Genomic DNA, 15,571 nt, shown 5'->3' on the forward strand with positions numbered 1-15,571 from the left:
TTGGTTTTGGTTTGAGTTATAATTGGTTTGTTTGGCTGTAGCTCGACAGTAAAACTTTTTGTGTTTGCTTTGACTAAAAGACTTATTATTCCGTGTTTTAATTAGCTTGGTTTTACGAAATCCAGGAAAAACTTACGCTCTTATTCTATTTAGGTTTGACTCATTCTTCGTAGTCGACCAGGAAGTTGACAGGTCGCAGCCTACATAAATAGCGCCGGTGGTGAAAAGGTTTCTGGAAATAAAAATTTGGCGTGACAGAAGAGTTTGGTTTTTGCCTCTGTTGGTATATTCTGTATTATCTGTATATTCTTGTGATAACCAAACATGCAATTGACATTGTTGTGGTCATGATCTGGACAACGAACGCTTGTGAAGTGAAAATTTGTGAAGTTACTTACAATATTTTGTCTGTTCAGCTACTTTGTCAAAACCTGAATTTGGAATCTTACACCAGAAAAGTTTGATTGTGATGAGAACTCGTTATTTTGTTTGTGATTGAACATTTGCTGCTTTCATGGTGAGCCTCGGGCACGAAGGGAGTGGAGCGTTTTAACGCGCTGCTGTGTTGTTGCTTCGTGTTTTGTCTGCTCTTGTTTTCATGTTTCTCTTCATAAATGTTTACGTCTGCTTAGTACTTGTGCTTGATGCGGAATCTATGTTGATTTTAAAAACTCGAATGTGCTACTGTACTAGAGACACTACTACAGCTACTCGGGTTGTACTTTGTCAACAAGACGCACTTCAACGCAGCAAAAACAAGTTTCTTAAACCGGCAAAATCTTTCAACGATTTAATTTTTCTTAATAGCTGAGCTTTGTGCTAATAATAATAACTTTGAGCTTTTGAGCCAACATCGTGGTCTTCCTATGTTAGGCTGAACCAGGCAACATACCAGGTAGGTTCCTGTCAGCATTGGTTGATGCTGTGTATAGTTGTTTAAAATAAAATTTGAAACTCTATTTTGATGAAATGATAATTTACTGTCTGTTTTTAGTTCATTTAAAAATACGCAAAAGATGAATCAATAAACAGGTTTCACACAAAAATTTTAAAATAATGCGCTGTTACTCTGTCGTAATATTTTCGAATTAATGTTTTTGTTGGTGGCAAAGTTGATTGACTATGTGTGTCATCCACCTTTTGCTGAAGTTTTTCTCCACTTTTTTAAATTTTACACTAATACTGAGACTTTCTTCACATAGGGAAACCCCGAAAGTAAACACTATGTCGTCGCAATGATCGCAGTTGCAAAATTTTGGCTTCATCGTGTCCTTGGAGCCTAATGCAAGGTCATGGTTGCTTTTAAGCTCCTGAGTCACGTAATAAGCGGAACTCATATGACGTATCTACCATAGTTCTGAATGGCAACTTTGCGGTGTTTAATCGCGAAGACGTTTGATTGGTTAGTTGAAAACATCTGTAATTAGCGCGCGACGCGCGGAATCTAAGTTGACGTCACAGGCAAATAAAGAAGCTCGTGGTCATTTCAGTTTTACGGTGGCTGAGAAGGTCGCAGTTGAGCGAACTTATGCCTTGGCTTGATCAGCTCAACATTACAGCGGAGAGTGAAAGCTTTCCTTGGTACGTTTGTAGAGTTGAAAGCTAAGTTGAAAGTTGAAAGCCGGTTCAAAGCTGCCCCAGTTATACAACCTCAAGTTATCTTTCAAACTGGTTGATACGACCTTGGCTTATTATATTTGTAATAAAGCCAGCTCTTGAATTAACTTCATTTAGTAAGCAATTAGTTTAGCACCATTTTCGTTCACATTATCAAAACTGATAAATGATCGAAAAGATGGAATGAGCTGTTAACTTAATTGGATATAAGGCAGCTTGAACTCCATCTTGAATCGGTCAATTGATGTTTTTATTAAGTTCAAAAGTTAATTCTCGGATCAATTCTCAACATGCCGCCAATTACGTAAACTTCCTGAAAATGGTTTGTCATCTAGCACAGCAAAGTTTTATTTGTACATCAACTTATCTCGGAGTGAGCAAAACTTTGTGATAGATAAACAACCCGCAAAATTAAACTCTGTTCTTTGTGGTGAATCTACTTGGTTTAAAACCAACTCCCATTAAAGTATAAATAGCTTTAACAACGCGCTACGTGACCTACTACCGGAAAAATTCACTTTTTTAACAATCTATTTAATAAAATCCAAACTATATTTAATATGTTTGGAGTATCACATGGTTTGTATCTAGTCGACATTGATTCATTGAATAGTGTTAATAAGATTTCTTCCAGATCTTCAAGAGAATTTCCGTGATATTACGTCACGAAGTTTTTCTTCAAGCGTGACGGTGTGACGATTACGTCACGAGTCATGAGTTGTTTTTCGAAATTCTTGAATTTTATTTTTGAGATCTTGCAATTCAGTTGTTGACCGGACTTGAATTCTCCTTAATGACGTTAGATAAATTGCCTCGATTGAACTGGTGTGCCACATATATATACCGATGTAATGTTTACAATCTTTCCTTTTTACGTGATTGTTCTCACTTGTTAGTAAGCACGATGTAACATGCAGTAAGCTTTGCCCGAAGGTGAAAACCTTTGTGTTATAATAAATAAAATGGGAACTTTATAATTTAGTAATTTGTATAGACAGAATTCAAGCAACAAACAGCATAGACAGGCAGTTTGAGAAATGAGAACTTATATCATCGAAGCATAAGTAACACAAGTTATCAACCATCAATCGTCCTATATAAATAACTATATATAAAGAATTATAAATAACTTCCCGCATCGACTCTCCATGGCCCTTACCACGACCCTGGGTGGCGACCTCGCACGACCCTGACAACTCCTGGGATTGCTCGGCGCCTCCTCTTTAGACGTCTTGGACCAGGTTTCTACCTCCACAATATGGCGTTCTATTCCTCCAAGGCCAGGATCGAACCTGGAACCTATGGAACCGACTGCAGTGTCTATGCACACGAGCTACGAAGTGGTACATGCAAACAAAGTAGTTTAACAAATATGACCAAGAACGATGCTTCGGTAGTTTCCTTTGAAAAGAAAATATTGCTTTTGGCTTCAAAGGACCTGAACCCAGAACCTTTACCTTCGAGTTTCGTGAATAATATCACGAGCTATCCCAGTCCTACATTACAGCGCGAGAAACTTCAGGCCAAAGTTTCTCATCAATTGAAACAATAGGTTCTACAAGAACCGCTTCTATAAAAAAAGTTTGATGGTCATATATATTTTCAACTGAACTGAAGGATACCGTTTCATAGCTCGGTTACAGCTGAAATTCATTCGGTGCAGTGGGTCTCGGGTTCGAATCCCTTGCTGGTACCTTTCCTTTTTTCTAGAACCAACACCTGATGCCAGGTTAAATACGTTAATTTACCTTTGTCTACAGTTGCCACTTAGTAGCTCGTATTCTTCGACACTGCACTCGATGCGATAGGTTCCAGGTTCGAACCCCGGCCATAAGCCATTCTAGCCCAATTCACGGCCATAAGCCTCTTAAAATTTAATTACGGCCGTAAGCCGCGATAGATTAAACCCCGGCCGTAAGCCACTCTTAACCCAACAAAGGCCATAAGCCACTCTTAAACAATCCATGGCCTTAAGCCGCTCTGTGTCCTATCCCTCGGCCATTCTAAACCCTTTAAACCCCACCCCAACCCCACCCCACCCTTCCTAATCCCTTCCCTAACCCCAACCCCATAAGTAAGTTAACGGCCATAAGCCACCTAACAATATCTGGGACTGAGGCGCCGGCCGGGGATGCGGGTGAAGTGGCAACATTAGTGGGAAGATGTTTTTTACTTGGCAAGGCGATTCCGAAAGATATATATTTAAAAATTGAACCAAAATAAAAGGGGTGGCTTAGCTTGGTTGTAAAGGTTTTGCCTTACAGCATGAAGGTAGCGGGTTCGATTCCCGGCCATGCAGCAGCTGCAGAGAAAAAAGTTTTCATTGCATCATGGTTGAAAGCTCAGTTGGAGTTTAATCATTAGCACCGTTTAGTGCTAAAACGTTTTATAAATCAGTGTCCAAGAGGTTATAATAAAAATCACTATACTATGCCACTAATACTTCAGTACAATAATTAATTTACTTCACATTTTATTAAACAGATGATCAATAAACTTAACTATATGTTATACCGGTTAGGTTAAGGAAAATGTAGCTTTGAAGTTATGGTTTTTCAGCGAAACAGTGACAGCGTAAAAGAATTTAAGAATATAAAATTCAACAAAAACATTAAGATTGAACTATTCCACTGAACACGTGAATAGAATGGATTCACCACAAAGAACAGAATTTAATTTTGCGAATTGTTAATCAATCATCTTTTTTATGAATACGCTGTAAACTTATTGTGGTATATATTTACCAAGAACCTGTTTTAGTGTTATTCTTTAGGTCATAAGCTGCACAAACCCATTTAACCTTTCTTTCCGGCGACCCTATTTATAAAAATGGAAACGTTACTGTGCTGAAAAAAGGAACTTTCCCAGGAAGTGCCAGAATGTTGAGATTTGATCGGAGAACCATTGCCTGGACCTGTAAAAATATTAATTGATCGAGTTAAGAACTTTTTCCATTTTGAAATTTTGATAATTTTGAGAAAAGCTAAACCGGTATTTATACTTCTGAAATAAAGTTAATTTACGAGCTGGCTTTGTTACAAAAATATAACCAGCTAAGGTTGTATCAAACCAGTTTGAAAGATAAATTGCAATTACAGTACATAACCGGGCTAGATTTACACCAGTTTAAATATAAGTCGACAGGAATTCTTTACAATCAAATAAAAATATCAACTGGTCAGTCTTAAAGACTTCTCAATCGTCTAAGACAGACATGTGCAACCAGTGGCCCGCGGGCCGCACTGTGGCCCGCCATGTTGTTCCGTGCGGCCCGCGTGGTGCTCAGCAAAATGTTAGAACTTCATACTAGCCACAGTTTTTCAATAAATTGTCGCACTAGTGTGTCGTGGACTGCATTAAATCTATTTCTTAACTACATAAACTGCATAGGAAACTCGTTTTAGGATACTAATTTTTTCTGAAAAAATCATGTGGCTCGCGTTGTCATTCAAAATTTTGTATTTGGCCCTCCAGTAAAAAAGGTTGCACATGCCTGGTCTAAGACCTAATAATGTTAATACGTATACTATATGTGTATACTGCAACTGTACACAGAAAGATTATTTTTGAATTGTTTTTGTCATAAACATATTCATCACTATCAACAAAATATTGAATGTTCAACTCTACAGACGTACCAAGGAAAGCTTTTCACCCACCGCTGTAATGTTGAGCTGATCAAGCCAACGCATAAGTTCTCTCAACTGCGACCTTCTCAGCCACCGTCAAACTGAAATGACCACAAGCTTCTTTATGCTCTTGTGACGTCAACTTACATTCCGTGCGTCGCGCGCTAATTACAGATGTTTTCAACTAACCAATCAAACGTCTTCGCGATTAATCACCGCGAAATTGTCATTCAGAACTTTTGTGGATACGTCATACGAGTTCCTTAAATTTGCGTTCATATTTCCTATGTTAATTAAATAACGGATCGGTTGGAATCGACCTGGTAAAGCTCCGATAAAAAGATGAAGTGAACCGGTCGTGATGGTTCGTGATGGAACGAAGGTGGCTTAAGGCCCTGGACCCAGTTACTTTCTCCTGATATCGTTCCTTATCCAGCCATGACCCGGCCGCGTATAGAGCATATTGAATGATATATATTTAAAATTTGAACCAAAAGAAAAGGAAAGTTTAGCTTGGTTGTGAAAGTTTTGCCTTATAGCATGAAGGTAGCGGGTTCACTTTCCGGCCATGAAGCCGATGTAGAGAAAAGTTTTCATTGCGTCGTGGTTAAAAGCTCAATTTGATCATCAGCGCCGCTTAGCGCTAAAACTTTTTACTATTCAGTGTCAAGGAGACCAACGCTTTTTCACCCGAAGCAAAAGCTTTCATCAAGGGCATGGTTCATAGATAGGCTCCAAACTGATAATCGATGTTCAGCTTATTGACTTTGCAAACAATTTAATTCCATAAAATAAGATTCAACTGTCAGACCAACAGTGACCAATCGCTGAAATCAGAACGAAAAAGCGCTTATATTCTGTTCGATATATTGCTATGGCGGTATGAAATCCCTAGAAACAAACGACATCACGTTGCTCCAATTTACTGTATAATTTATCATTGAAGGTACATTGGAACAATCGTTTTATAAACAAGTCAAGTATTTGTATAGTAGGTTAGCACACCAAGCCTATAGGCTTCAGCTTAAGCAGAAATTTACCTCCAAGGTGAAGAAGCAAGCATGACGTCAATTTTACCATTGCATTGCAGATTTAATGTAGAAACGAATCAGACTAGCAAAGCTTTATGCGGGCTTTATTCTGTATAAGTTTTTATTTTTCTTCTTTTGTTCGGGCAAAGGAAAAAATTACTTTTCGCCTGATCTTAGCTTCAAAGCTACTTCAATGTGTTTTTTATTTTTTCTTTTGTTTTCCTCATCTCCTTTCCTTCTCCGACCTTTTAAGCCTGTTGTACGGGTCTGAGTAAAACAGGAGATCTTATTTTGAGAGGGAGGAGGCAATTAATTATTTGTAGGGGGCTGAAGTTCACTTTACAAGCACAATCACTTCAAACTCGGTCGCCTGAAGTAATTAGATGACGGAGTTTCATATTTTAAGTAGTTATGACAATTCGTCGCAACAAGTTTCTTGTAAAGGTTCTGTTGATCTAGAATGTGGTATAATGTTGCGGTAATTATTATGCTGAGATGGTCGCTTCACTTGAGCCAACTGAAATCAAGAAATTTTGGTTAATTTTTGAAAATAAATTTCTGGCCACTTACATATACCTTGTTATTAATTAAAGTGATTTTATGGCAATGTGGTTGATCGATATTACCTTGAAAAACTGGGGTTGATAAGTTTTCGTCGGTGGTTGATGCGGCTGAAACAAGACAGAGAAGAAGAATTACCATTTCTAGAATTTTAGTAGAACTTTATCTACTTTCTTTAAATCACTGGTTTTGTTTCGACAAAGCTCGGTTAAGCAAATTCTCATTTATAGGAGTTGGTTCAGTCTTTTCTGGGATCGTGTACAAAGTAAATCAGTAAATATTCTGCTTTGAGTCCGTCTGCATCTACACGTTAAAATCTCACCGGTTGACATCAGGCCGGGCTCCAAATATCCATCCTCAGTTTATTGCATGATGATTGGCGAAGTTTCTGGAACATTTGACTTCTTTGAACAAAATGAAAATTGTTACGTGCAAGGTATTGGGTTGGCCAAGTGGAACAAAATTCGCCTGATCAAGATGAAGACGTCACGAAAAGTGACGTAATGGTTTGAGTGGATTGTTGGCCAAAGTGGACGGAAAAATTTCATATAGGGATAAAAACATAAATATCATAAATATCGTGAATCTCCTACGTCCATGTGCTTTCCACCATGAATTATGCAATTGCAGCCTGCAGCCTAAACCCGATATGCAAGTAGCAGCTGCAGCTGTCGGCCTTCGCAGAATAAAACGTGTATAACGTATAACGTATAACGACCCCAACCAGCTACAGGTGTGAGCTAAGCGGTAGTTACGAAAGCTTGTCAAGCACATACTGGTTTAGCAAGTGAAGATCTGTTGCTGGTCATCGAAGATATGACCGGTGACAACTCAGCAGGGTCCAAGTAGCCATCTTCAGTTTCATTTACAACGACTGCGGATATTGTTGGTACTCTTGGCGCCTTGGTCAAGATAAAAATTCGCGTTAATTAATGCTTAAAGGAAACCAATGCAGAACGTAAAAGGCATAAAAAGCCTTGTTTTCAGGTGTTGACTCAAGTTAAATAGTAATTATGATAATTATGAAAGCTCATAAAACACGTACTTTGTTAACAAACGATGGATGCTTTCCGGGCAGGGGAGGTGGTTTCTCCCGAGACAACTGAACAGGGTCCAAATACCCATCTTCAGTTTCATTTACTTCGATTGGGGATGGTGCCGGTGCATTTGGTGCCTTTATAAAGATAGCATGCTTTACTCTTATACATTCATTTGCTACTTGAGCTCAAGTTAAAGCCATATTCTTGATCCTTGAAAACTTTTTGGTTATAAGTTTTTGCACTGCCTGTAAATTAGTGCAGAATTTTTTTTGTCCTATAATTTTTAAGGCATTTTGTTTAAAGCGAGCAATCACTATTCCGTCTTTTTCGTTTCTGTATCGGATATCGCTTTGAAAGCGAAAGAGCATGACAATGTGTTCATGTACGTTATTTTTGTTTGTGCTGGACTTAGCTATGATCGCTTTTCATTATCGCATTAAAATTCCACTCAGCAAATTGGCGTTGAATTACTGGAAAGGTTAGCCAACGTCAGGCAAGGTTGCTGAAACTAGGGTTAGAAGACGCTCGTCAACTCTTTGGAATAACGAACCCGTTTCTAAGAGGTTAAGTTCTCCCAGCCGTTCTGCCCGTAGCTAAAACGAAACCGAAACCAAACTCGGCATTGCAAAATACCAGCACGTGACAATGGTATGCAGACACCAAGAATGTCTCACATTATGTTCGCCTTCTGTAGAAAATTTACAGTAATATCTTGAGAGTTGAAAGGTGAGTCGTTGCGTGAGAATAAAATTCCCTGACGAGCAAAAGTGTCTTTTGATTCGATTATAGCTGATGCGTTTTGCAGATGTTACACGAGAGCAATACACACCTGGCTACCAGGATTTTTTGTCATCTTGACGTCATTCAAGTCCAAGTAACCAGCGTCCTTCAAACAGGAAAACAATAAGACATTATCAACATTTACATGTTTTGCAAATACAACGTGTTTTTCTACTTGAAAACTTATTAATGGCAAAATGAACGAAGCGAACCGTCGTCATTTCGTATAAGATTTTTGGGTCCATGTTCTGCTGCAGTTGTGCTGGTGGAATTTCTGCATAAACTTCATCAGAATTTGTCTAAAGAAAGTGTTTATATTTTAAACTATGTTTTTGATCATAAAACCATTATGTTTATAACCAAAAGATACTCAAACGTATCAAAATATGAACAAAACAAAGCACAGCAAAGCATTCAGCAAACATACTTTTGGGAAGTCTATGTTCAAATATCGCGGGTTGACGTAATCTTCACTAAGCTTCTTCGTTTTCTTCTCCGCTCCAGAACGACGACGGCGTCGGCGACGGCGACAGCAGACGACAATCACGATCTGCACCACTGCAACATTAACAACCACAACCCCCACCGACAATCCAACGATCGGTCCTACACTGTCCATATCTGGCAACGTCTAACGGTAGCAAAGCATTTTTAAACAAGTGAAGTGAAGTTAAATGATATCTATGTGCAATGTGAACGCATAAAGACATTATAATAAATGACTATTTTATTAAAATACATTTTGGTAGTAGGCTAGTACTACTAGCATGAACGGATAATGCAACAGCGATGTACTACAAATTCAGATAAACACAGCACAGCTGATAGCTTTAAAACCGCATTTCTTGTATCCAAAGACGGATGCATTTCAGGCCTCGCCGGTCAGAATACCTTTAACTATACTTGACCCGCCAGATGAAAATCATATTTGGGAAATTCTCTAAGCTGATAGTCACCTTATAACAAGCAACCTGTCAAATGACTTCAAAGTATGGTTCTAATAAAATTTTAAAACAGAGCATTCCCTCAAAGGTAAATCAACTACGTATTGGCAAATTTGGGACGTTTGGTGACCAATCTCTTTAAATAAATATTGAATAGTCATAAAGAGGGAAATACCCAGTGATATAGAAATAACAAAGTTTTAAACAAAAAGAGTTTTAGGAAACTCTCTCACAAAATAACTTGACTTTAAGTAAAATTAAAGTAAAAGCTTCAATTGAAGAGAGATAGCAAGACAAGTCAGCAATAAAAGATTTCAAGCTATTCGATTTTTCCAATTATAGTTAATGCGATATCTTATTGAAATTTTTCTTGCTTTCTTTACGTCTCGCTTTATGTGAATTTGAAGTTAACACATTCACAGTCTTAATCTTATCTGGCTGTCATTTTCAGTCTAAACCTACATAACTTAACCGATACTTTGCCTAAAACACATCTTTTCTACTTTTGTTTACAGCTTAACTTGTATTTTATAAAAATTTGACTTGACTTCACTCTGATAAAGAAATATTGTTAAACATGGAGGCCAAAGCACGTTAGTTTTGTCAATACACTGTGAGTAAGGAATAACTCTGCTTTTACTGTGTCTGCTCTGTTTGTAAATAGTTACTCTTGGTCTATTATTTTCTTTGAATTTGTTGTATTATTTGCTACAGTTTGAAGAATCAAAATTATTTCAACTTTAAGAACTCCTTCAAGAACTTATAACAATCAACTTGCGGATCAACGATCTTTTAAAAATGCAAAAATTTTTAACAAAGCAGTCAAGCTTCATGATCAATGCTCTCATTATGCGCGTTCCTGGATGCAATCGAACCGCGAAGTCATCGCGCTGGCCCTTTCGCTATTCGCCAATTTGCTCTTCCTAGCAAAGAAATACCGATTCCTGGGCTGCGATTAGTTTCACGCTCAATCAACCAGAAACCGTTGCCTTCATTATAAAGTTGTAAAAACTACCTCATAGTCTGGCTATTTCCTTTTTTGAAATCTCTTCCCAGCCATGATTGTTCTGTGACTTTACCCTATGGGTGTCTTTCAATCATATTTGTGTCAAAAAGTAATACAGTAGTGTTAGGTTTGCAGCCTTGTGTACAACATTTTTGATTTGTCCACTTTATTGATGCAAATCATTTGTAGGCGACTCTTCAAACAAAGAAGGTCTGAAAATAGTTTATGTTGGGCGAGATACATTACAACAAAAAACTCTATTTTTTTCTTGAAGTTGATAAAATTGATATATAACCTTTTACCATAATCACGTCTAAAAATGTGTTGTATTGAAATCACGTGATCTACACTTACCCGGAAGGTTTTAGATTTTAATGGCGACGCCAGCAGTTTTTTATTTAAGTGATAAACTGTGACTGAAATAGGTTTCTGTAATAGCATGACACTGTTTTATTTCCAAGGCTTGTGATTTCCCACAAGTCTTATCACAGTGGTGTGGTTATAATAGGAAAGATTATTGCGATGAATATAATGCGATGGATATATGGATGGATATGGATATAGACTCATCAGACGTCTAAATATGGGTATAATTTCAAATTGCACAAGATATCACATATTCGTTCGTTCGTGAAAAAGCGTAAAATTAACAAAATCAAACACTGCAGAACAACTTCAGCATAGAATGTCGAGGCTTAAGCATTGCTTCTAATAAATTCGGCCACGATATTCTGAGGGCGATCCTCCCAACTTTTCAATTCTTCGTGTGATGTGGAAATGACGTCACCCATCAGTCGATTCACTATGGTCACACAGATCACAGCGCCTGCGTTGCAAATGTGCACAAAACGTTGTGAAATTCAACTTCGACGGATTTCGAAACATTCAGTCGTCGCTGGACCGACCGTTTGAGACTTTACGCCCCAAACGACTTATTCCACAAGGTTTGAGGCGACTTGTAATTCCATGCATAATCACAGCAGTCAAAACCTACTTGTGGCGTCGTTTCTGTCTAAAACCAGTCTTAATGCTGAGTGGCCAAGTCGTTAAACCGGGTGTGGCCTTTTTAGTCGTCGGGTTTGTTATTCGCCGGAGCAAATAGAGTGGAGAAGACGGGTTTTATATTACACCGTTTCACCGCACTCTTTATCTCATCTTAGCGCACAGGCCAAATCAACTATGATGTCACAATCTTTTGCTATATGAGGTCATGGTTATTGCAATTTTACCTGCGATGCTCAGCAATGAAATGTTTCAAGACAGAAAGCAAACAATCGCTACAAATATGTTTGAAAATATTTCAATCGTTCTGTTTCTGCGACTCACATTTCACATTCGCCCGATTGCACATAGCGATGAAGCACGCGCTCTCCATTTCCATATTTTTTATGCCGAATTCGTCGTGGCATCTTTTGATGAACTTCATCTTATCATCTTCCTTGTAGCTACACAGAGCACCATCTAAACGACCTTGCTCTAAACAAAAAGAGTTTGTGAGATTTTGGGTGCACTCAATTGGCCATTTTTATTACGAGGTTTCCTAGCACTACCACACAGCACTAATCGTGGCCTGCAGATACCTTCAAAGAAGTCATTGGTTGAAAGCGTGCTGCCCACCATCGCAGGATGTCCTAAAGTTTTCGCACATTCTCGCAATCGCTCGGCGACATCTAGCGGCGCTTTGCTGTCATATTTTATTTCGCGACCACAGGCGACCTACCAACAAAATACATCCAAGGCTAAGACAACAACAAAACCAGTAATTTTTTTGCTTGCGGTTAACAAGCCTGTTAGAGCTCGGTTAGATCGTTAAACTTGTAAAAATCCGAGCTGTGTTCGATACCCAGCGGCGCTGCCGTAGTGATGCCCTTATAAGGCGAGGTATAAAGGACGCTTGCTTATGTTCAGTGGAAGTGATAAACGATTTAAACTTTTGCACTTTAAAAAAAAAACTAACAAAAATGTGCATCCAACGGAACTTGCACAATGGCTGACTCAGTAACCGGGGCTCGAACGATGAGGAATCATCGCGTTCCTCATTGTCACGTCGTAACATCTGAATGACATTAAAATCTAAAAAGTACCTGGGTGTAGCACGGTTCAACTTGCCCGGTGTAAGCTTGTTCTGTTAAAATCGAAGTCCCGGGTTCGATTCCTTTAAAATAAGAAAATGGTGAAAGTACACCATGTAATATGACGTCACTATAGCCGTTCTAATATTTGACAAAAAAGTTTTTCCGCGACATACTTGAGCGTTAGAGATGCACCAAATCGTTGTGTCAGTTTGACAACTGTTATTTTTAATGTTTTAAAAGGCAAATGCGCGTTTTAAGCAACGACATCCGACAACTTAGCAGATTAAAAATGACGCAGTATACGTCACCACAAAATTACCCAATCCGCCAGAGGTTCCAACACGTATGAAAGTGACGTCAGTGCAACCAGCGTAGTGCGTCAGCTTCAACATCTGAAAATGAAAAAACATCATCAGGCAAAGTTTACTCGATCGCAATGCGAAAAGCGACAGAATTATGACGTCATAGTCACCTCGTGGAGTATGACTGACATAGATGCAGCCCCAATACCATGACTGGCTGAGATGACCGGTCCCACCTTGAAGAAGGAGTATCTGCCCGCCGCCTTTCCTAGGTCTTTTAGTTCAAGCTCTGAACAAAGTATTTAATATTTCACAAACCGACGTTGTTGCGTTTCCTTGTAAACCCAAACCAACCACTTTAGCCGCCAGCGATATTTCACCGCACATTAAAACGATAAGTGGCACCCGTCTGCGACTCTGAGGCGAAATGAAACAGCACACATCGTCATGGCGGTGATCGATCGCCTCACAATGTCAAAGTTACCGGACACGTTTTATGCAATTTGTGGACCAACCAACAGAAACACCATCATTTTGTCATACTTTCGATTATATTTGACCATATTATGATATATAAGTATGTATATTATCTTTGTGATACTCCATAAACTGAGGTTATTGCATGACAATATTGGTAAGCAGGTTTCCGCTAAACCGACATAAGCTTCATCGAAATATTATAAAACTGCGAGATGCACTAAGTCTTACCGTCGCCACTGGCAACGGTGTCAAATTCACAATTCTTCGGTCTTCCGAGGACGTCGTAGATGAGATTTGCAAAATTCCTCATCCGTTCCGGTTTCCCCCCCATGCAAACAAACTATGACGAAACAGAAGATTGTCACAACTGTACTTTTCGGCGCGCTCTTTTAATTTATGTTTATTATAGTTCATTCAACCAAAAAGAAAAATCAAACAACCAATCAACAACTAATCAACCAATTAGAAGCGTTTTTGGTTGAATGCCGTACACTAAGCGACCCTGCTAACAGACTGCATAAATAAACGTGATTTCATGTTTGTTGGGGCATTGTCTTATGCTTTATTATCATAATTGTTACTTCACCTTGACGTCACTAAACCTCTCAGCAAGGTCGTCCTCGGTGGAGAGACCAATGTGATAGAGAAAATCATTTCCGTCGAGTTGAGAATTCAGGGTCATTCGCTGTGCAGCGTTCATTTTGAGACCAAGCTGCCTTAATCACGGTAATAACACGGAAATACGTCTCAAGGCCTAGGCTAGAAGACTTTTCAGTAAAATGCCAAGTAGCCTACAAGGCCGATTTTATGAAAATGGGCTCCTTGCTGAAAGAGGCTTCGCGCACTCACCTAAGCTGAAATGATTCTAACTTGCCTTTTTATCAGAAAACTTTATCGATCCTAGCAAATCACATGGTACCCGGGAGATGCTTTTAAACCTAGCTTTGTTAAAAACATTGCTCCACCACTAAAGCGTCTAAAATACGCCACTGAAGACACGTACTGTATAAGCATTTGCAGGAAATAAGTACACAATGTGATTATGTGAGTAAGAAACGATGTAATTACCTTGATTCGCAGGTAAATTACGAATTACAGCAGCAGGCTACACAAAAAATGCTTAAACCTTCATTACACGACCGAGTTAACTGCTGCACTTCCTGCCTGTGGTTCTGATGACTGAATATATTGACTGGTTGCGCTAAAGCACCAATGCGGATAAAGCTATAGTTGCGCAAGATGGAAACTGAAGGAGGAACCGAAAATTTGCTTATGTAAACGCTTGGGTTCACTTGTTGAGTAATGAGGTACTAGCGGTCGGGTTTTCGTTGGTACAGCGAGCACCAACGAAACAATACCAAATCAATACGGAAACAATAGCACATCACAATAGCGGTTTTGTCTTTTGTTTGTTAGGGAAATTTTACAGAAATGATAAAAAAATAAGCTAACAGGGATGGCAATCTGCATTAAACGGCTTACGTGGTGCATTGTGTTTGTTATTACAACACAACCTTAAACGAAGTGACTATATATATATAAGTGACAGCCCGTTCTTAAAGGTAGATACTTGATATGGATTGGAAGGTAGATTTAGGTCACTATGTTATAACATTTGAGTTAAGTTAAACAAGAAACTGTGAAAAACAGCTTTGAACGCACAGTCTTTTTTGGCTGAAATAGTGGCATCCTACCTTAAAAGTAACTTTTAAGAGTAGGCCCTATTACCTTTACCATTCACACAGACCGTGCACAACGCATAGTTTGTACGGTTGCTATGGGCGTTTGCCGGTATCCGCACTTTGCTGGTCGGTATATGATGTTTATTGGCAGCCCGCTATATGACTGATGGTGGTAAGCGAGCGAACTCAGTTCTTAATTTATAAAAAACTTTTTGAAAGACTTTTGAAGGTCATGCGGTGCACAGTTAAAGAAATCTATAACACCAAGTTACGGGCTTACACCACGCAATGCACTCATTCCATTCAATGCAACCATTAAGCTGTGATGGTGGACCTGCATGAAACCCTTGAAACTAATGCTTCCTGCTAATGCTAATGCTTTGAAACTAACTCATGCCCTTAACGGTAGGCCTATATAAATACT

At 38.8% G+C, this 15,571-nt stretch overlaps 2 protein-coding genes across 2 annotated transcripts; both read right to left on the reverse strand.

Annotated features, from left to right (window-relative positions):
• Positions 1 to 6,079: 6,079 nt before the first annotated feature.
• LOC143462834 (uncharacterized) lies at positions 6,080 to 9,683 on the reverse strand. Its single transcript, XM_076961129.1, has 8 exons — positions 9,086 to 9,683; positions 8,871 to 8,957; positions 8,708 to 8,764; positions 7,884 to 8,012; positions 7,615 to 7,740; positions 7,161 to 7,242; positions 6,904 to 6,948; positions 6,080 to 6,794 (listed from the first exon to the last, which is right to left on the reverse strand). Exons 1-6 carry the CDS (start codon positions 9,275 to 9,277, stop codon positions 7,201 to 7,203), a joined length of 633 nt encoding a protein of 210 aa, XP_076817244.1. The 5' UTR covers positions 9,278 to 9,683; the 3' UTR covers positions 6,080 to 6,794; positions 6,904 to 6,948; positions 7,161 to 7,200.
• A 1,347-nt stretch (positions 9,684 to 11,030) lies between these two features.
• On the reverse strand, positions 11,031 to 14,607 carry LOC143462816 (uridine phosphorylase 2-like). The gene is made up of 8 exons (XM_076961110.1): positions 14,052 to 14,607; positions 13,694 to 13,805; positions 13,156 to 13,274; positions 13,003 to 13,075; positions 12,693 to 12,763; positions 12,189 to 12,324; positions 11,935 to 12,084; positions 11,031 to 11,434 (listed from the first exon to the last, which is right to left on the reverse strand). Exons 1-8 carry the CDS (start codon positions 14,163 to 14,165, stop codon positions 11,304 to 11,306), a joined length of 906 nt encoding a protein of 301 aa, XP_076817225.1. The 5' UTR covers positions 14,166 to 14,607; the 3' UTR covers positions 11,031 to 11,303.
• Positions 14,608 to 15,571: the final 964 nt, after the last annotated feature.

This window comes from Clavelina lepadiformis, chromosome 6, assembly GCF_947623445.1.
Source record: "Clavelina lepadiformis chromosome 6, kaClaLepa1.1, whole genome shotgun sequence".
In the NCBI taxonomy this organism is placed as follows: Eukaryota; Metazoa; Chordata; class Ascidiacea; order Aplousobranchia; family Clavelinidae; genus Clavelina; species Clavelina lepadiformis.